The 22432-nt window shown below is 31.7% G+C and overlaps 2 protein-coding genes across 5 annotated transcripts in view; one reads left to right on the top strand and one right to left on the bottom strand.

Moving 5' to 3' along the window:
* LOC106065926 (coronin-7-like) overlaps positions 1–16025 on the top strand; it is a 41108-nt gene extending 25083 nt beyond the window's left edge. For all 4 annotated transcript variants that reach the window (XM_056037716.1, XM_056037717.1, XM_056037718.1 and 1 more), the window contains exons 24-27: positions 141–276; positions 815–906; positions 7955–8041; positions 12831–16025. In XM_056037716.1, coding sequence (XP_055893691.1) covers positions 141–276; positions 815–906; positions 7955–8041; positions 12831–12839 — 324 coding nt within the window. In that variant the 3' untranslated portion in view covers positions 12840–16025. The remainder of the gene's footprint in view (positions 1–140; positions 277–814; positions 907–7954; positions 8042–12830) is intronic.
* A 1004-nt stretch (positions 16026–17029) lies between these two features.
* On the bottom strand, positions 17030–22191 carry LOC106061955 (ubiquitin-fold modifier 1). The gene is made up of 5 exons (XM_056037720.1): positions 22096–22191; positions 21947–22003; positions 20270–20327; positions 19474–19546; positions 17030–18328 (listed from the first exon to the last, which is right to left on the bottom strand). Coding segments are annotated over exons 1-5 (261 nt in total). The 5' UTR covers positions 22098–22191; the 3' UTR covers positions 17030–18257.
* Positions 22192–22432: the final 241 nt, after the last annotated feature.

Genomic DNA, 22432 nt, shown 5'->3' with positions numbered 1-22432 from the left:
AAAGGCTTTTGTGAATTGTATGTAAGCTTAACACCAATAAAGAATCCTCCTTCCTGCATAAAGTCTACAATTTTATTTTTTATTTCTGTAGTTCTTAGTTGGCATATAACAATTGAACTATTTTATCTTCAAACCAAAAGACAGAGTTTTTCCAAGATGACCTTTACCCTGATACTAGGGTATCATGGGAACCTACTCTCACTGCTGAAGAATGGTTGGCTGGAAAAGACAAACCTCACAGACTTAAAAGTATGAAACCTTCAGACATGACAGCGTGTAAGTTCCATTTTACATTCAACTTACTTGTCTACATGGTGTGTTGTGGTTATTAATTAAATTAATTAATTATATTTATTAATAATAGTGTGTGAAAGGAGAATCTAAACAGACCACCAGCAGACAATGGTTATTTCTGCGCAGGATGTAGCAAAATTTGTAGATGACATTTAGGACTGTGTAGCTATATAAAATACTGCAATCCTCCTTAAATCTTCAGACTGACAAGCCTAATTATTGTGCGAAAAATAAGTAAACTTGTAATGAATTTTTTTTTTACTTGAATGTTCAAAATTTCTTGGCATGCTCTATACTTGTTGGAAATATTATTTGCAGTTGATTTCAGTGCTGGCCAAACAATAGAATTTAATTAGCAAAGGAACTGTTCACTCTAGCCTTCATGGTTCTTAAGTTTTTCTCAGTACAAATGATTTTCATAGTCATCGTCAAGATATTTTTAGAATATTTTTTTTTTATTCTTTAGTTTATTTCAGTATGATCTACCTTATTTTATTTTCTATGGATTCTATTTCTGCAGTAAGCAATGCTCCTGTGGAAGCACCAAAGATGAAAAAATTTGAAAGTTTTAACCCTGACACGTTTAAAACTGATGAACAAAAGAAAGAAGAGGTCAGTGGAAACACTTCTCTTATAAATTATAAACACTACATCAAATAAAAAGATAATTACTTAATGTCAGAATATTTCCAACATAAATAAAATAAGGACAAAAAAGTAAATATTGTTATAAACTTGGTGGTGGCACAGAGAGGGGTAGTGGTGTGTGTGTAGTCAGCCGACGCAAATCGCCCCAGGCCAGCGCTAGACGAGCGGTCAACCGTGACGAGTTACGACGGTCAGCCGAGACGGGTATCCACATGAAGGTTCGAGTAGGATCGTCATCGTGAACAGAGCTCAGGAGCGTCACGAGAGTTGTAGTCATCTGACCACCTAGAAACGTCGAGCTGCGTTCTGTCCGGTTCGAGAAGGCCAGTAGGGACCCTATATAAGAGCGGAGGCGACGCAGTCAAGACGGTTGAGAAAAGGGGCTCAATACAGCAAGGCTCACGGCAGGGGTTCGGAGCCCGGTTCACTACAGTCCGGTCGACTACAGCACAGTTCAACCGTGTGGTTCTGTACGAAGCATTACGACGGTTCAGTGCGGAGTACTGTCAAGTACAGTTGAGACGACTGGCGTCTTGATCTTGATCTGCGATCGAGTCCGACACAACGAGCCTAGTGTGTGAAGTCAGTCCTGAACTGTTGAACCCAGTGCAAGCCCGGAACGAGACGGAGAGGCCAGTGCAAGAGTTGATACGGCGGAACGGTGTTATTGGAGAGATATTTGTACAGTGTACGTGTTGCCAATAGTACAGTATTGGCTGTTATTTATTGACATTAAACTATAACGTTACTTTGGAGCCCGGAGTTGTCAAGTTCTTAAAGTTGGTGGTGTATGGTGCAGTTTGCAGAGAGCCTGGATAGTGAGATTCGTAACAATATATTAGAACTTGTTGAAGAGATTTTAAAATAAAGAAAGTTACTCATTTTAAACGAGTTCCTCATTAAAATAAGTTAAGGAACCCAAATAGAAAATAAGAGATTAGAGCTGGTTTTAAAAGGACTAATCTCTTAAATAAGAGATCCTCATCTCATCTCTGCCCTTAGCTTATGGTCCTTTTTGGGGCCTAGGCCACCAACCAGCTTCCTCCAGGCCTTTTGGTTTTGGACAAGTCTCTACAACTGTTCCCATGTTGTGCCCATCAGCTTCGAAATATTGGAATTAGTGCAATGTAATCCTGCACCCTCTTCCTCTTTCCTTGGGGGTTCCAGGCAAGGGCTTCTCTTGTGATGTGCAGACGTATAAAGGGTTTTAGTTAATATATAATTGGTGAAAGAAGTTCATACACTGAAGATATTAGAAAAAGAAAAGTGTATTTATTTTTCTGAGTATTTTCTTTTTCATGTTTATTTTTCTTGTATTTTTAAGTTCAATTTTTTATTAAGTTGTTTTTTTTTTTACATTACTTTTTAAATATAATGTTTTTAAGTGTCTCTAAATGTAGTGATTTAACCAATGGTCTTACTCTAGTTATGTTTCCTTAAGCTAAGGAGTTTTAAAGTAAGGATACATGTTCTAGTCAAATAGTTGTTTCACTTCATGTTCTAGTCAAATAGTTGTTTCACTTCATGTTCTAGTCAAAGAGTTGTTTCATTTCATGTTCTAGTCAAAGAGTTGTTTCACTTCATGTTCTAGTCAAATAGTTGTTTCATTTCATATTCTAGTCAAATAGTTGTTTCACTTCATGTTCTAGTCAAAGAGTTGTTTCACTTCATGTTCTAGTCAAAGAGTTGTTTCATTTCATGTTCTAGTCAAATAGTTGTTTCACTTCATGTTCTTGTCAAAGAGTTGTTTCATTTCATATTCTAGTCAAATAGTTGTTTCACTTCATGTTTTAGTCAAATAGTTGTTTCACTTCATGTTTTAGTCAAATAGTTATTACATTTCATGTTCTAGTCAAATAGTTGTTTCATTTCATATTCTAGTCAAATAGTTGTTTCACTTCATGTTCTAGTCAAAGAGTTGTTTCATTTCATATTCTAGTCAAATAGTTGTTTCACTTCATATTCTAGTCAAATAGTTGTTTCACTTCATGTTTTAGTCAAATAGTTGTTTCATTCCATGTTCTAGTCAAATAGTTTTTAATTTCATATTCTAGTCAATTAGTTGTTTCATTTCATATTCTAGTCAAATACTTGTTTAATGTCATATTCTAGTCAAATAGTTGTTTCACTTCATATTCTAGTCAAATAGTTGTTTCATTTCATATTCTAGTCAAATAGATGTTTCATTTCATATTCTAGTCAAATACTTGTTTCATTTCATATTCTAGTCAAATAGTTGTTTGATTTCATACTTTAGTCAAATAGTTGTTTCATTTCATATTCTAGTCAAATACTCGTTTCATTTCATATTCTAGTCAAATAGTTGTTTCATTTCATGTTTTAGTCAAATAGTTGTTTCATTTCATATTCTAGTCAAATAGTTGTTTCACTTCATGTTCTAGTCAAATAGTTGTTTCATTTCATGTTTTAGTCAAATAGTTGTTTCATTTCATATTCTAGTCAAATAGTTGTTTCACTTCATGTTCTAGTCAAATAGTTGTTTCATTTCATGTTTTAGTCAAGGAGTTGTTTCATTTCATATTCTAGTCAAATAGTTGTTTCACTTCATGTTTTAGTCAAATAGTTGTTTCATTTCATATTCTAGTCAAATAGTTGTTTCACTTCATGTTCTAGTTGTTTCATTTCATGTTTTAGTCAAGGAGTTGTTTCATTTCATATTCTAGTCAAATAGTTGTTTCACTTCATGTTTTAGTCAAATAGTTGTTTCATTTCATATTCTAGTCAAATAGTTGTTTCATTTCATGTTTTAGTCAAATAGTTGTTTCATTTCATATTCTAGTCAAATAGTTGTTTCATTTCATGTTTTAGTCAAGGAGTTGTTTCATTTCATATTCTAGTCAAATAGTTGTTTCATTTCATGTTTTAGTCAAGGAGTTGTTTCATTTCATATTCTAGTCAAATAGTTGTTTCATTTCATGTTTTAGTCAAGGATTTGTTTCATTTCATATTCTAGTCAAATAGTTGTTTCACTTCATGTTCTAGTTGTTTCATTTCATGTTTTAGTCAAGGAGTTGTTTCATTTCATATTCTAGTCAAATAGTTGTTTCATTTCATGTTTTAGTCAAATAGTTGTTTCATTTCATATTCTAGTCAAATAGTTGTTTCATTTCATGTTTTAGTCAAGGAGTTGTTTCATTTCATATTCTAGTCAAATAGTTGTTTCATTTCATGTTTTAGTCAAGGAGTTGTTTCATTTCATATTCTAGTCAAATAGTTGTTTCACTTCATGTTTTAGTCAAATAGTTGTTTCACTTCTTGTTTTAGTCAAATAGTTGTTTCATTTCATATTCTAGTCAAATGGTTGTTTCATTTCATGTTTTAGTCAAGGAGTTGTTTCATTTCATATTCTAGTCAAATAGTTGTTTCACTTCATGTTTTAGTCAAATAGTTGTTTCACTTCATGTTTTATCAAATAGTTGTTTCATTTCATATTCTAGTCAAATAGTTGTTTCATTTCATGTTTTAGTCAAGGAGTTGTTTCATTTCATATTCTAGTCAAATAGTTGTTTCATTTCATGTTTTAGTCAAATAGTTGTTTCATTTCATATTCTAGTCAAATAGTTGTTTCATTTCATGTTTTAGTCAAATAGTTGTTTCACTTCATGTTTTAGTCAAATAGTTGTTTCATTTCATATTCTAGTCAAATAGTTGTTTCACTTCATGTTCTAGTCAAATAGTTGTTTCATTTCATATTCTAGTCAAATAGTTGTTTCATTTCATGTTTTAGTCAAGGAGTTGTTTCATTTCATATTCTAGTCAAATAGTTGTTTCATTTCATGTTTTAGTTAAATAGTTGTTTCATTTCATATTCTAGTCAAATAGTTGTTTCATTTCATGTTTTAGTCAAATAGTTGTTTCACTTCATGTTTTAGTCAAATAGTTGTTTCATTTCATATTCTAGTCAAATAGTTGTTTCATTCCATGTTCTAGTCAAATAGTTTCTCATTTCATATTCTAGTCAATTAGTTGTTTCATTTCATATTCTAGTCAAATACTTGTTTAATGTCATATTCTAGTCAAATACTTGTTTCATTTCATATTCTAGTCAAATAGTTGTTTCATTTCATACTTTAGTCAAATAGTTGTTTCATTTCATATTCTATTCAAATAGTTGTTTCATTCCATGTTCTAGTCAAATAGTTTTTCATTTCATATTCTAGTCAAATAGTTGTTTCATTCCATGTTCTAGTCAAATAGTTTTTAATTTCATATTCTAGTCAATTAGTTGTTTCATTTCATATTCTAGTCAAATACTTGTTTAATGTCATATTCTAGTCAAATAGTTGTTTCACTTCATATTCTAGTCAAATAGTTGTTTCATTTCATATTCTAGTCAAATAGATGTTTCATTTCATATTCTAGTCAAATACTTGTTTCATTTCATATTCTAGTCAAATAGTTGTTTGATTTCATACTTTAGTCAAATAGTTGTTTCATTTCATATTCTAGTCAAATACTCGTTTCATTTCATATTCTAGTCAAATAGTTGTTTCATTTCATGTTTTAGTCAAATAGTTGTTTCATTTCATATTCTAGTCAAATAGTTGTTTCACTTCATGTTCTAGTCAAATAGTTGTTTCATTTCATGTTTTAGTCAAATAGTTGTTTCATTTCATATTCTAGTCAAATAGTTGTTTCACTTCATGTTCTAGTCAAATAGTTGTTTCATTTCATGTTTTAGTCAAGGAGTTGTTTCATTTCATATTCTAGTCAAATAGTTGTTTCACTTCATGTTTTAGTCAAATAGTTGTTTCATTTCATATTCTAGTCAAATAGTTGTTTCACTTCATGTTCTAGTTGTTTCATTTCATGTTTTAGTCAAGGAGTTGTTTCATTTCATATTCTAGTCAAATAGTTGTTTCACTTCATGTTTTAGTCAAATAGTTGTTTCATTTCATATTCTAGTCAAATAGTTGTTTCATTTCATGTTTTAGTCAAATAGTTGTTTCATTTCATATTCTAGTCAAATAGTTGTTTCATTTCATGTTTTAGTCAAGGAGTTGTTTCATTTCATATTCTAGTCAAATAGTTGTTTCATTTCATGTTTTAGTCAAGGAGTTGTTTCATTTCATATTCTAGTCAAATAGTTGTTTCATTTCATGTTTTAGTCAAGGATTTGTTTCATTTCATATTCTAGTCAAATAGTTGTTTCACTTCATGTTCTAGTTGTTTCATTTCATGTTTTAGTCAAGGAGTTGTTTCATTTCATATTCTAGTCAAATAGTTGTTTCATTTCATGTTTTAGTCAAATAGTTGTTTCATTTCATATTCTAGTCAAATAGTTGTTTCATTTCATGTTTTAGTCAAGGAGTTGTTTCATTTCATATTCTAGTCAAATAGTTGTTTCATTTCATGTTTTAGTCAAGGAGTTGTTTCATTTCATATTCTAGTCAAATAGTTGTTTCACTTCATGTTTTAGTCAAATAGTTGTTTCACTTCTTGTTTTAGTCAAATAGTTGTTTCATTTCATATTCTAGTCAAATGGTTGTTTCATTTCATGTTTTAGTCAAGGAGTTGTTTCATTTCATATTCTAGTCAAATAGTTGTTTCACTTCATGTTTTAGTCAAATAGTTGTTTCACTTCATGTTTTATCAAATAGTTGTTTCATTTCATATTCTAGTCAAATAGTTGTTTCATTTCATGTTTTAGTCAAGGAGTTGTTTCATTTCATATTCTAGTCAAATAGTTGTTTCATTTCATGTTTTAGTCAAATAGTTGTTTCATTTCATATTCTAGTCAAATAGTTGTTTCATTTCATGTTTTAGTCAAATAGTTGTTTCACTTCATGTTTTAGTCAAATAGTTGTTTCATTTCATATTCTAGTCAAATAGTTGTTTCACTTCATGTTCTAGTCAAATAGTTGTTTCATTTCATATTCTAGTCAAATAGTTGTTTCATTTCATGTTTTAGTCAAGGAGTTGTTTCATTTCATATTCTAGTCAAATAGTTGTTTCATTTCATGTTTTAGTTAAATAGTTGTTTCATTTCATATTCTAGTCAAATAGTTGTTTCATTTCATGTTTTAGTCAAATAGTTGTTTCACTTCATGTTTTAGTCAAATAGTTGTTTCATTTCATATTCTAGTCAAATAGTTGTTTCATTCCATGTTCTAGTCAAATAGTTTCTCATTTCATATTCTAGTCAATTAGTTGTTTCATTTCATATTCTAGTCAAATACTTGTTTAATGTCATATTCTAGTCAAATACTTGTTTCATTTCATATTCTAGTCAAATAGTTGTTTCATTTCATACTTTAGTCAAATAGTTGTTTCATTTCATATTCTATTCAAATAGTTGTTTCATTCCATGTTCTAGTCAAATAGTTTTTCATTTCATATTCTAGTCAAATAGTTGTTTCATTTCATATTCTAGTCAAATACTTGTTTCATTTCATATTCTAGTCAAATAGTTGTTTCATTTCATACTTTAGTCAAATAGTTGTTTCATTTCATATTCTATTCAAATAGTTGTTACATTTCATGTTTTAGTTAAATAGTTGTTACATTTCATGTTCTAGTCAAATAGTTGTTTCATTTCATGTTTTAGTCAAATAGTTGTTTCATTTCATATTCTAGTCAAATAGTTGTTTCACTTCATGTTTTAGTCAAATAGTTGTTTCACTTCATGTTTTATCAAATAGTTGTTTCATTTCATATTCTAGTCAAATAGTTGTTTCATTTCATGTTTTAGTCAAGGAGTTGTTTCACTTCATATTCTAGTCAAAGAGTTGTTTCACTTCATATTCTAGTCAAATAGTTGTTTCATTTCATATTCTAGTCAAATAGTTGTTTCATTTCATGTTTTTGTTTGATTTGTATGAAAAATGAAATGCTCTTAATTATTTCATGAATATTTGAAACAATTTCTTGCCTATGAAACAATACAATAGCTCTGGACTTATAGATGATGGAAAAGATGAAACATGCAAGTGTTGTTTATGTAACAATGACATGAGTATTGAAATCCTAATGCTCTTTGTTTCTCATGTAGTTGTTGAGTGCCATGGTGGGCAAGCTGGAAATGTCCAGTGCACCGCTTCCACAAGACTTGACTGAAGGTGTCCAGGACGACGAATGGGTAAATATTAAATGTGCTCTTTGTTCTGAATACTGCTACAACATAACTTCATCTAGTCTTAGTTCATTCTTGGAGAGTAGAGGTCAGAGAATGTCAGGAGTCTCAGCAAAGTTTGTCAAAATTAATTTCTATAGCAGTTATAGCCCATGAAATGTGTAATACTTGGTTTTTATAAGTGAATTGAAAGGTTTGATTAGTCATAGTACTTTTTGTTTCAAAATAATGTGTAACTAATTGATGGTGAAAGAGAAATATGGTCATCATCCACTGGAGAAGAGTGTGAATATTTAGTGATGAGGAAGGTTTCAACTTCTAATTTCACTTTCACTAACAATTTCACTTTAATGTTAAAAATGAAAACTATTTCCATTATTATCCAATGCTTTAGATGAGGGTTAGAAAAAAAAAATTGCACACGATTTGAATTGTGCAGGGCATTTTAAAATCCTCAATAACTTTAATCACATTAACTGACTTAATCCTGTGCACTCCCAGGGGAGCATAGGGCCACAACCACACCTCTCCAGCTTTCTTCTTCTGCTCCCATGTCATTCCAGTACCCTCAGCTTCACTGATGACTGACCTCTTCTATGTTTGCTTGGGTCTGCCCACTTTTCTCTTTCCTTGAGGGTTCCAATGGTTTTTGCATTAAACATGGTTTGATTTGTCATAAGCTTACTGCCTTGGCTTTACTATTCATTTTGGTACCTAAGAAGATGAGGCCTTAATGCAACAAGCTGTCTATTGATCAGTGGATGCTAAACAGCAGTTAATGAAAGTACATGTCACTATTTTGCTGTGACTAGAGAAAAGAAGTTTACAAGTCTTGTTGGCCGTGTACTATTGATCTAATGAGACACTAATTTAGACTGTTAAATATAAAACTAAAATATAGAAACTCTGGCTACAGTTCCACCATGGGGCTTCCTCGAATATTCTACAGTGTTTGAGTTTTTTATTTTATGCAGGGAATGCTTAATTTGCAATATTCTTAGGGATCTTTTACATTGTTATACTTGGACTTGTGTATTTCTTAACCTTGTATTAGATAGACACAAATCTCTTTTTAGCGGCCCCCGTAAGGGGAAAAAGCCGCTATTAGGTTTGTGCAAAATGTCCGTCTGTCCGTCTGTCACACTCAGATCTCGAAAACTAGAAGAGATATGAAAAATATTATTTCATCATTAAATCCGGCTTGAAAAGTTTAGGTGCAACGGCTACTTTTGGTTTTCTAAAAGCAAACCGTTTAATTTATAAAATTAATTATGCAAGCGATTTTTTCATAAAAATACACCAATTCTAAAACAATTACGTAAATCTAAAGGAGGCAATGTTACAATATGCTAACAAAGATGGACAATTTCTGTGTATTTTTAGTATCACTAAGTCAAATATATTTTAAAAATGTACAGGAAATGTTTACAACAAATATAAATAATAGTTAAAGACGTTTTTTCTGGTCAACTAGCTGCTAAAATTAAAAGAAAACATTTCTGTTTGTTTATAAAGGCTAATAATGCACTTTGTATGTAAATATCACGCACATTTTTTTAAATGGACTTTTTATGCAGCGATTTTCGTGCAGTAGCGTAACGTCGCAACATGATCAGGTGCTAAACCAATTTCTTAAACTTTTTTTAAAAATCAGATTTTATTTATTTTTTGTTTAGTGCCCCCATCCGAATAAAAGAAGTTTATTTTTGTGCGTTTTGTCTGTTGGTCGGTCTGTCCGTCACGATTAGATTTAAAAAACTAGAACTCTAAAAGCTATTGAAAATCTGATTTACCCTTTAATGTTCCTCCCATAACATCTCAATAGTTTTAAGTATCTAAAATTGATTGTTCCGGATTTTTTTGTGCAAAACTAATCAACGCCAACAAATGTTTGTTTGCTCTTCTAACTTATATTACATTCAATTTCCATGCTTAAACTTTGCAAAAACACATTATCAATAATATGTTGTTCCGTATTTTATGTAAATAGCATATTAATGCTAAATCAAAATCTCTATACTGACTTATATTTCATTAAGTGTAAAAATGTTCCGGATATTGTTTTATAAAACATGAATTATGCCTAATGATTGTTTGAAATCGCATAAGGCTTTTAAAAAAAGTAATTTACTAGAATTGATTACTGAAAATTACTTTTTAGACATTTAATTTTCTTGTAAAACATAACATAGAAGTTTTGTAATCGATAAAGAAAGTTCCGGATTTTGTTTCTTACAAATCGTCGCCAGAAATTTCCGAATTTATTTAAAAATCTACTAACGCCAAATAATTGTTTGAACTCCCTCTTCTAATTAATAAACAAATAATCTTCTCATTTACGAAATAATGTTTTTACGGATTTTTATGAAAAATATTTTAACTCACTACTCTCTTACAGTACATTTAACTTTCTACCTAAAACATTAAAAAATCTAATTATCGTTAATATTATGTTCCGATTTTTAAGGAAAACAGAATCCAAACACCAAAGTAAGGTATGAAAATCTCTCCAAGTGGCTGTAGTACATCTAATTTTTATACGAGACCATCCAAAAAATTTAATTAACGGTGTTACATTTATCTGAAATTCTCTTTTTCTTTTACTATTTATACAAACATCCGGAACAATCTATTACATAAACTTTTCAATTGTGTTCATACCTAAAAATTATTGCGATGTTTTGAAACGTAAAATAAAGGTTAATCAATTTTTAATAACTTTTAGTTGTTTTTTTTATATCAAGATAACGGACAGACCGACTGACAGACAAAACGCAAAAACAATGCGGCTTTGATCCTTTTTAAATAATATCTATTAGAACTCAGTGCACCAATGTCTATGAACCCTCGTTAAATATCTCGTGTAAATAAAGACATTTTTTTTATGGTACCGGTACTAGCCTATTGTGAGGTAATGGAATTTTTTTTCTTTGACGTCATATGAATGGACTCTTTAAATGTAATGTTAAAAGAACGCACTCGGTGCACCAATGTCTATTAACCCTCGAAAAAATTGCTTGTATTAATGAAAACATATTTTAGTCTAACTAAGCCGTGTGACGTAGTGTTTTTTTTTTCCTTTGACGTCACATGGAATGAATTCTTTAAATGAAATGCTAAAAGAACGCACTCGGTGCACCAATGTCTATGAACACTCGAGAAATGGCTCGTGTTGATAAAGGTGATTTTTAGTCTAGCTAGGCCTTGTGACGTAGTGTTTTTTTTTCCGTTGACGTCATATGGAATGAATTCTTTAAAAGAAATGCTAAAAGAACGCACTCGATGCACCAATGTCTATGAACACTCGATAAAAGGCTCATAATGATGAAGGCGATTTTTATTCTAGCTAGGCCGTGTGACGTAGTGTTTTTTTTTCCTTTGACGTCATATGGAATGAATTCTTTAAATGAAATGCTTAAAGAACGCACTCGGTGCACCAAAGTCTATGAACACTCGATAAATGGCTCTTATAGATGAAGGCGATTTTTAGTCTAGCTAGGCCGTGTGACGTAGTGTTTTTTTTTCCCTCTGACGTTATATGGAATAAATTCTTCAAACGAAATGAAAAAAGAACTCGGCATAGTAATGTTTATTAAGCCTCGTTATGTGACTCGCGTTTAAAAAAGGAATGATATCTTGATTTAGATCTAATCTAGATTTTTTAAACTAGATCTAGATTTTTATTACAGTATATCTAGATCTGGATTTATATTCTAATTAAAATTATTTTAGAGTCTAGATCTAGAATTTCTAGATCTAGTTAAGACTAAAATAGACTAGATTAAGATCTAGAATTTCAATTTCTAAACTTAAAGTGTAAAAAAAGTGTAGATTTTCATTTCCAAACGTTTTGATCAATATTGTAATGTTTTAATATACTAAAACTAATCTATTTTTTTTATTAAATTCAAATTTAAATTTACGGCAAATGAATCTTTGAAACATTATTACTTTTGACCATCGGATGGCTGCCTGGTAGTGCGGTTTGCGCGCTGGACTGTCGTTAAGATTTATGGATGGCCCAGGGTTCAAACCCTGCCCGCTCCCATCCCCCGTCGTCCTGCAGGAGGTTTGGACTAGGAAGTAATTATCTTCAACTCTGAAGGAACATCCGAAACGTGTAAAACATTTTACATCAAAATTAAAACACCTCTTGAATATTATTTGCGAATATGCAGATCCGACAGGGATCCGACTTCGACGGGGGCCGCCTCTGAGTTTGTGTAACACAAACTCTCTTTGTAATCTTGTTATGTTTGTATTTGACAGAATTTACTTATTTGATCAATGTCCAGTATTTCTGTAAAATTTTATAGGGGGTGTGGTGGCTGAGTGGTAAAGTGCTTGGCTTTCAAACCAAGAGGTTCAGGTTCAAATATCTGTGCAGACTGGGATTTTTAATTTCCGATTTTAAGGATATTCAAAGGTGGTTAGTTGTAGTGCTGGCCACATGACACCCTGCTCGCTAACCCTTGGCCAAAGAAACTGATGACCTTTACATGATCTTCCCCATTCATCATAAGGTCTAAAAGGGGAACTTTACTTTTCTTTTTAAAAGTTTTTACCTAACAAATTCATCGAATGTTACGGAAATAATTTTAATCCTCCCTTTTTATTTTTCTATGGTTGACAAATTATTTTTTAGCGTTAGTAAATGATTTAAAATTAAAATCTTTACTGATTTAATTATCCAAAGATCAATTGAACAATTATATGCAATTAAATGCTGCTTCTGAATGTAAGAATCAATTCCTGATTGAAACATTAATACACTTTATAAAAACGTCTTTTCCAGGACGATTGAAAAATTACAAGTGTTCCTGAAGTCTAAACAACAACCAAGATGGCTGCTCAAAGTGGATATCATTGTATCAGCATGTAATATTTTCATATGCCAACTCTTGAGATTTGTTCTTTATGTTAATAGTCTTTGTTGATGTTCCTGATTTGTTCTTTGTTAATGGCCTCTGTTGATGTTTTCATGTATAGGTTGCAATATTACACATGTTTAAGTATTTATAATTTTTACATATTGAAAACATCATTACATGAAGTGACCTTTTCTATCAGCCAGGGGCATAACTGGGGTGAGGGTAGGTGGAGATTTTGACTTCTGCTGTGCCAAAATTTTTATTTTCAATTTTTCTAAAAGCTTTTTATTCATAATAATTTAGCCACGACCGTACTCTTTTTTTTCCAAGCATTATAAATTGGCTGTGGCCAGAGAAGGCAGTCAAGCCATTATTTAGTTTAATGCCTTTATTTAATCTTGACATAATATTTTTATATTTAGAAAACAATTCTGTTGTGTGCCTTCTTTTTGTTTTTAACTTCCAAGTTGTTCTTTGCTTCTTAGCTTGAGATTAATTTCAAATGCATTGAGAGATTGCTCCAGAAATGAATGTACTCTTAGTGTTTTTAGCAGCAGTAGCATTTCCTTTGGGAAAATTATTTCTTACACTGCTCATACCAGGTGGCTGCCTGGGCGTGTGGTATGCGCCCTGGACTGTTGTTAGGACTTGTCCATTGTCCCGGGTTCAAACCCTGCCCGCTGCCACACACCCTCGTCCGGTGTGAGGTTTGGACTAGGAAGTAAATTATCTTCAACTCTGAAGGAACATCCGAAACATGTAAAACATTTTACAAACAAACATACTGCTAGACCGAATTGAATATTGTATGAAACAGATTGGGGCATGTTTGTAAACAACTGCCCAGACATTGATGAACTTACCACAACTGTTAATTCGTACATCCAGTTCTGTGAAAACACGATTGTACCAAAGAAGAAAATTAAAACATTTAGTAATAATAGACCCTGGATGACCAACATTAAAAATTAACATTCTGTCGTCATCGAGAAGTACATAGAAGTCTATTTATAAAGCGCTGGTTATGAGTGTGTATGTGTTTTTCGTGTGTGAATGTCGTTCGTATGCGCATCTATTTTTTGCATCTACATTGTTATTGTACAGGAGTTACGCTGAGGTTGTCAATTGTAGTCAAACTGAATTTCCATTTGATTGGATCAATAAAGTTATCTTATCTTAAATTGTTCAGATGTGCAATTCATGAAAATATAAAGACTTGCACGAGACTTCTATTTGATATTAGTGTGTGGGCATTTGCATCCATTAAATACATTGTTAATGCAAACATATAGTTTATATGAATATATATATTTATATATCAACCCTTATGCTCAGTATTTACTAGTTACTAAATAATTACATGTCAATCATTGTTTTATGTAACCTCTGTTGGCTTAACACTAGCAACAAAGCTCAGCTTAAACTGAAATGCATCAAATGTTCAGATTATTTATTTAGGTTTAATGAGAGGACAGTAAGTTCTTTCCCCCTGTGCTACATGTGAAATGAGAGGTTCAAGGCATTTACTTTCTTTGAGTTGATTTTATGTGCTTCTTATTACAGATTAACCTTTATCATAATTTAGATCAACTGTTCATTTTAGTTCAATTTTTTTTTTAATGAAAAGAAATTAATTTTACAGATAAATCATGTCACAAGTTGTCACAAGTTTTATTTTGAATATGTTGAGGATATCTTCATTTGATTTAAAAATACTTCAACTGATACACACTTAGGTACTGTAGGATAGTATAATAAATTGACAACATTCCCATAGAATAAATAATTTCCCATGTAGAAAAACGAAAATATTTCTGACTGAAAAGATCAGAGACAATTATGTTAACTTCAAGCCTGGACGTTAGAGTTATATCAGCAATTATAATTCACCTTAGAACTCACTATGCTTACTTAAAACTCATGAATATTAACTGCCTGTGGACTGATTTAACAGCTGTGGCAGAAAAGTAATGAGACTTGAGTTTTCATTCACCAAATGTTTAATTTTTTTCCCCAACATCAATGTTATCTCCTTCAAAATAGTTTCACTTGGGCAGCTGAACAGCTATGTAGATGTTCCCACTTTAGGTAGCAGTGCCGGAAGCCTTCAACTGGTATGGTCTTCAGCATGTTCCTCACATTCTTTTGGATGCTTTCTTATGTCCAATGAGGACTTTAAGGAAAAAGTCACTTGGGTTTAGGTGGCATGAAACCAGAGCAATGCCCCTTGAGGTCAAAACATTTTATGACGGAGAGGACAGTGTTACAGAGCCATGCCATGATGGATTTGGACCATCCATTCATCTGCAAACGAGTCTTTAAAGGACACCTTTATAAAAAAAAAAAAAACTTGGGTAGTTTGTCTTGGATTCCCCTTGTCAAAAAAAAAAACCAATAAGCATTGATTTGATCCTCCCATCTCATTCAAGCTTTCTTTGCTCGAGGATACAGATCATTGACTCATTTCTTCAGTTTTACCATGTGTCTTGATCTTAGTCTGTAGGTATCTCATGTACGCCTTTGAATTGTCTTTGTTTGTTGTGCTGGTATTTAAAACTGTTGACTAATTTACCTGCTATGCAAACATTCCATTCCTAGAAAATGTTTGTTTTTTTTATTCTTTTGTGATATTTCTATTTCAAACATTGATATCTATAAGTTATACAAGTTTAGCACAATGACCTTGTCTAAACCAAAGTCAGACTTTTTCAGATCAGCTCTTTATTTTGTACACTCCCTTAGAGAAATTTTTATTTAGCTTGTTCAGTCCATTCTGGTCCAATCTCTTTTGTAACATGAGAAAAAAAAAGGGGGGGGGGGCTTGGTGTTCCCTTGCGTTAGGAGCCCAACAAACATGGGTTTAGTTTTTAATTTTAAAAACATTCCTAGTCTACATCGAGCTCTCTGAAACCAACCTGTTTGCTAATATTTACTATTGACTATATTTATATTATAATAAATCAATACAAATACATCATACTAACAGTTGTATTGAAAACACATTAATGAGGGAATTCTAGAAACATTTGTTTGAAATTATGTCTTAAATATTTTAATGAATCTTTACATACAATTGTAACCAAATATACACATAATAATAAATTAATTTCTGAAATTTACTTTCTTTCTTGCCGATTTTTTTTTTTTTTTGCCTCATTGTTTATCAACTAAATTGTGATATTGTAAACATTTGAACTTTATGCATTTCAATAAAATTATGAAACAAATGTAGACCACAGCAAGGGGAAAAAAACAAACATTGACTTGACTTTTGAGAATTTATGTGTTGGACAAATGTTTATATTTGATAGTGAAACATTTCCATTTGATTGGATCAATAAAATTATCTTATTTTGTAATTTTTTTTTTAAACTTCAATTTGGTCAGAAAGAAATAACTGCATGCACTCAAGTAACTAGAACCAATGCCCTAACCTAGAGTTACAATGACATTAAAAATCATCTATACCACACAAACACATAACAAAGAGGCTAAACAGAGAAGCAGAATTGGCTGTGAAAAGAGGCAGTGGCAACCAAAAGCCTGTGTAAAAATCTGGTGCATGATATACTGACACTCTATAATCAGAACTCTTTCTTTTCAATTACATTAACAGTGGAACTGTTTCCCTTTTTAATAAAATTAAAAAAAAAAAAAATGGTGTCACACTTTTTCTTAACACCTTGTTTATATTACTAAAACTGGAATAGAAGACGCTGACAGGTAATAGTACAATTTAAGTTGAATGGCGCTGTAATGTTATCTCATTAATTCTTCACTGTGAGTCAATCCAAATTAAACCATGCACAGTCAACCATTGGAGGCGCGGTGGCTGAGCGGTAAAGCGCTTGGCTTTCCGGACCGGGGTTCGAATCCTGGTGAAGACTGGGATTTTTAATTTCGGGATCTTTGGGCGCCTCTGAGTCCACCCAGCTCTAATGGGTACCTGACATTAGTTAGGGAAAAGTAAAGGCGGTTGGTCGTTGTGCTGGCCACATGACACCCTTGTTAACCGTAGGCCACAGAAACAGATGACCTTTACATCATCTGCCCTATAGACCACAAGGTCTGAAAGGGGAACTTTACTTTACTTTACAGTCAACCATTACATAATTTTTAGAAAAATTGTTAGGACATTACAAAATAACAGTCAAATAAATAGGTTACAGATTCAATTTCCTAACTTTCAGAACGCACAAGTTTTCAACACTTAAAACACTGAGGAGAAATGTTACTTAAAAACAAAACCTCTGATGAGGCCTGAGGGGCTAAAAAATATTTCAAATCTTTCTGATGTGACCAAGTGGAAAATAGATTAATTAAAGTACTCATTTGATATAAACTGAATTAAGATAGTTTACAAAATGATTCTGTGGGATAACACATTGTTAATAGCAGACTAATTAGGAAAGAAAAAAGAACTTTAGCTATATAATTTATTATATTATTTACTATAATTTAAAATGACCATCTTTTTACTCAAAAGAAGAGACAATGTTTTACCTTTTTGATTAACTTTTCTTTTTTTTTGTTGCAAAAGTTTACTTTTAAAATTTTCCTTTAAAAATCAAATCAGCCCAAACAAAAAAAAAAAAAAAAAAAAATTTTGTATCAATAAAAAACATTTTTAAGAAATCCATAAAACATTAGAAAATGTACAAGTCAATCATTTCACAATTACATTTAATAAATAAATGACATCACATGTAGACAACAGAACTGATGTCCCCAACAGGACAGCAATTTTATAAGACAATATTATGTAACCAAACCAATAGACGAGAAATAGGAGATTATGTACACAGGAAATAGTCATAAAATAAAATGATTTCTGTTCATTTATTTAGGAGCCTTCAACAGACCACAATGTCTCACCCATTAGTTTTGTCTTAGTTTTTGTGTTGTTGTTAGTTTTAGATTTGAATTAGGTCAAAGTTTGAAACATATTAAAAAGGTTTTCTGAACGAAAAGGAGCAAATAAAATAGACTAGATTGATCTCGGAGGAAACATATTCCCAAAACAAAATGTTCTTGCTACAGGTAAATCTACAAACTTTTGACTTTCTATTCAACCACAGCCTTCATTTTTCCCATAGTTTGATATTTTCAACATGAAAAACAAAAAATTGGTTAAACTGACTAGTTAATACATTTTTTATATATTTTTTTAAAAATAAATTCATTATGATTGTAAAATTAACTGTTATTTTTTTTAAATTAAAAAAAAAATTTAGTCAAAACCATACACAAACATACTCAGTACTTTGCACATTCATTAGTGACATCTCTCATTACATTTAATCATCTTCTAGACAAAGAAACTAAAGTAAAATTTCCCTAATGAAGCAATGTCATTGACAGAAGCCAACACGATCTCGAGGAATCAATCTCAATTCAGAACCATGTTTCAGAAACACATTACCTTTTAGAAAGAAAAAAATTTGATAGTTTAGATAAAACATCAGCTTAAGTCAAAATCATTACCTATATAAATCACAAAGTTTTTATTTGTATTAAAGAGTATATATTATATATATATATTATATTCTGGGAATTACATTGACTAATTGATTCATGGCTAAGAGCTAGTGCCTTTTTTATATAAAAGACAAAGGAAACTAAACAAAAAGAGAAATGAAAATATAAAATTTCCTTGAGCAGTCAGAAGAACAAAACTGAGCACTGAACATTGTATCTGTCAACTCTGAAAAGAATTTGAAAGCTTACACAAGGAAAGTATGTTTCATTTTCTTAGATACTACAGTAAAAATGTTTTTAAAATACAAAAGTAAGGTCACAAAAAGCTTAATTCAAAAATTATTTTTATTTAAAATACAGAAAGCAATCTAGATATATTAGGGAATGAGCCAAAGGAAATCTAGGAAGATAAATTTATCAACATTAATACAAATCTTTACAAGTAATATGCTTAGATTCCAGGTTCACAGCAAAGAAAAGATAAGAGCTCCAATGAGTTTTGTATAGATATTTGAAGGTTTTCTGCAGAAGGGACCCACCTGAAAGCTGTTCTAAGGGAGGGGGGGTGGGGGGGGGTGGGTCAAATATTTTTGGCGGCTTGAATGTAATTTCTTGCTTTCAGGTTTAGATTGTTGGAAAACAATTAGATAGACATGAAACTTTTGAAGTTTTTGACATAGTTTGAGAATCCTCAAAATAAGAATACAAAAAGTACTAGTTACAGTTACACCCACAGAAGATGGAGGGTGGGACATAAGTCAGATCAAGGTCAGAGGCATTGGCCAAAGGAAACAGTGAAATTCAATAAAGAAACAATTAAAGAAGGCTGACCCAAAATCCCAACATTCAGGGCCTGAAAATGAATGAAATGGCATTCACCGGCTGTAATTTTGTGCACCACTGAGCAATGAAAGTTGATGAATTATTCACATAATTCAAAATTAATTTTACTCATAACATTTACTAAAATTTCATCATTTATAGTTTTTGTGACCTTGAATCTTATTTAGAAGTTCAGCTTTTTTTTCTATTTCTAGTTTTTCTAATAGAAATATGACCTTGAAATATAAATCTACTTGATGTTCTTACCTGCACTTTGTGCTGGATTGATTCCAATTCCATCATTGGTGATGATAGCACTTGTTGCTACTGGTACTTTAAACTGAAAAAAAAAAAAAGGATTGAAATGTAGATTTAAACAACACAGCTTACTTTTGTAGAATGTAGATTTCTGATTGTCACCGGGTTGTTTTATATGTTATGAATGTGGCTGTGGTTATCAATGTAGGCGTGGTGGTGACATTGGGTTCTTGTTACAAATCACAGAACAATGAAATGACGCTGGGTGTAGCAGACACAATAAGTTTAATATAACACCACATAGTGAATACACCATACAATTCGACCCAGGAATGGTCAGTATTAATCCAGCAGTAATATACGAATATCACAACTTAGTACTTATTCTATAACCAACTACTTTAAACATCTAACTCTACTGCTTATATCTTAAGTGACTCAATACAAGTGCTTGCTACAAGATCTCTATGTGGACTGACTGCCTTTAACTCCCTGGTTCACCTAAGGTCAAAAGTGTTCACCTTAGCGCAACATGGGTTGTGAATAAGATTCACAATATGGAATTAACATACACAATACAGAATTAGGGTTTCTACTCTATGGCACCAACTTTGAGGTGGTGACACTGATCAAATACCTAATAAATGTTTTTAAATAGTATATGAATAGTCTGAAAATATGCAATGTAATTTGTATAATTACAACCACTTATTACTATCACCTAAGCTCCAAATAAACTCTCATAATTAGGTGTCTGGCCAATAAAACTGTAGGGAAAAAAAAAAAGTTAGTCAATGAGCCTAACCTCTTCAGCTGCAAATTTTAGAACTGCTGTGAAAGGTGCAGCTTCAGGCACAGATAATCTGCAGAGAATAGACAAATTTTTAATAAAAGTTTGCAAACAAACTTTTAATGTCAAAACAAAATAATTTCCTATCAAAACAAACTAATGTCAAATAAATGAATGTTGACAACACTTTTGAAACAATCAATCACCTTTTATCTCACTCTCAATTGCGACATGGTTGGTTACATGCAGGTCATGGAAGCAGCCTTTAATACAGATTTCTAGGATAGGGGTGCCACAACAGCACATTAATATCTACCCAAGACCCATAGTGATTGTCCACAATAGGGTAAAGACAAAGATCCTAATAACCTTAAATTAAAAATTAGCTTTTTTATAGCGATACTTTCATGCTTATAGCATGCTCAGAGCACTATGCTCCAATCTCATTTGTGGACCAGTGGGGGGAGAGGGTATCTGGGAGAAGGTTTTCAGTGCTGCCTTTAGGCGCTCACTAAACACAACTCTGTTCGAGTCGGGTGTCAAACCTCGAGCCCTCTTCAACCTTGACAAAATGAAGGATTTCTCTTAGAGGCCAGGAATGAGAGATTGGTTCTTTACCGACACTTCTGTCCGAAGGTCCCCCAACAGCTAAATGATCATTTAATCACAATAGTTTTGTAATGTGGTTACTTATTAAGCTACTGCTTAGTTCCACCGGTCATGGTGAGGCTGGAAACCTGACAAATTGATTATAAAAAATAAAATTAAATGACCATAAACATGTCATTAAAGACTAGATTTGTGATAACATCATGTAGCCATATTTTCTCTTTTATCGATCCTTCATCTTTGGCTATGTTTGACCCTATGTATTTAAATGAGTCAACTTCTAATGTTTGGCCATTCAACTGTATGCAACATCGCACACTATCTCCACCACAAACTAATATTTTGCTTTTTTCTGCACTAATTTTCATACCAACTACTCTAATTGCAACATCCAGCTTTGTACATTACGAGAGTAAAAAGCTTTTTTCTTTTTAATTTTCACACTAATACATACATGTAACTCTAAAAACTCTAAATGTAAGATGGCAGAGATAGAGAAAAATCATAAGAATAAAGATAATAAAATATATAAAATAATAATCATGTACTTATAGTTTTATACTAATTTATAGATAGGCCTACATATTTAGTATCATTTAGTCAACTGACCATGACTAGCCACTCTAGTGTGACTCTAGCAGTCTAGTCTCTAGAACTCTTCTAGATGTAAATTTACAACGAGACCTAGAATCTAGCTAGGTGAATCAAGCATATTACCATAATTATGATAGTCCATATGATAATGGATGATCATCTGTCATCATCTAACTTTTAATAACTTTTAACTAACTTAAGACACTTAAGAAGTTAAGTCTACACTTACTCACTCAACAGTCTGACTGAAGTCTAATCATACTTATGACTAACTAATGACAAATGAGTCTAATAGTTTTACTCTAGCTAGATCTAGACTAGATGTTAAAATATGTTACAAAACAAAACTGCAAATTTATCATAACGAATGATAATGCAAAGGAAATACCAAAAATTTGTTGGCAAAATTGAAAAGACTTGAAAATTGATAATTGATTTGGTTGAAAATTCAAAATAATGTGAAATTGAAAAGACAAAAAAGATTCTTACACTTTATATGGTAGTTTTGAATCTGACGTCAGAGTTATTTTAAAAGTGACTTTCGACCTGGAAACAAAAATTAAACAATAGTATTATTATATAACACAATATAGATCTAGATTTAGGAAAACTGTAACAATATTGTTACTGTCACTCACATGTTGAATGTTTGTTGTTGTAGACACGCAATCGCGGAAGTTCTTTTCGGAATAATAAAAAATATTTGTTTTTTTTTTTCGTTGGAGAGTACTAAGAATCTCACTGCCCTATACAATAATAAAATTAAGGCGTTTCCGTCAATGTAATTACGGATACTTCCTACGACTATCCCTGTGTCAATATAGTCGTGCATGTTGATCAATGACTTAAAATATCACAAGTCGTTGATTTTCCTGGCTGATTAAGGCAACCCATTTCATGCTCTAATAGCACTAGGAAAGTAAGAGCGCTTGCAGGCCAACAAGTTTGTTCTAGCATATACATGGCCTCCTTCAG

The sequence above is a fragment of the Biomphalaria glabrata genome, chromosome 8 (assembly GCF_947242115.1).
Source record: "Biomphalaria glabrata chromosome 8, xgBioGlab47.1, whole genome shotgun sequence".
Lineage (NCBI taxonomy): Eukaryota > Metazoa > Mollusca > Gastropoda > Planorbidae > Biomphalaria > Biomphalaria glabrata.
This window is presented reverse-complemented; position numbering and strand designations above follow the sequence as displayed.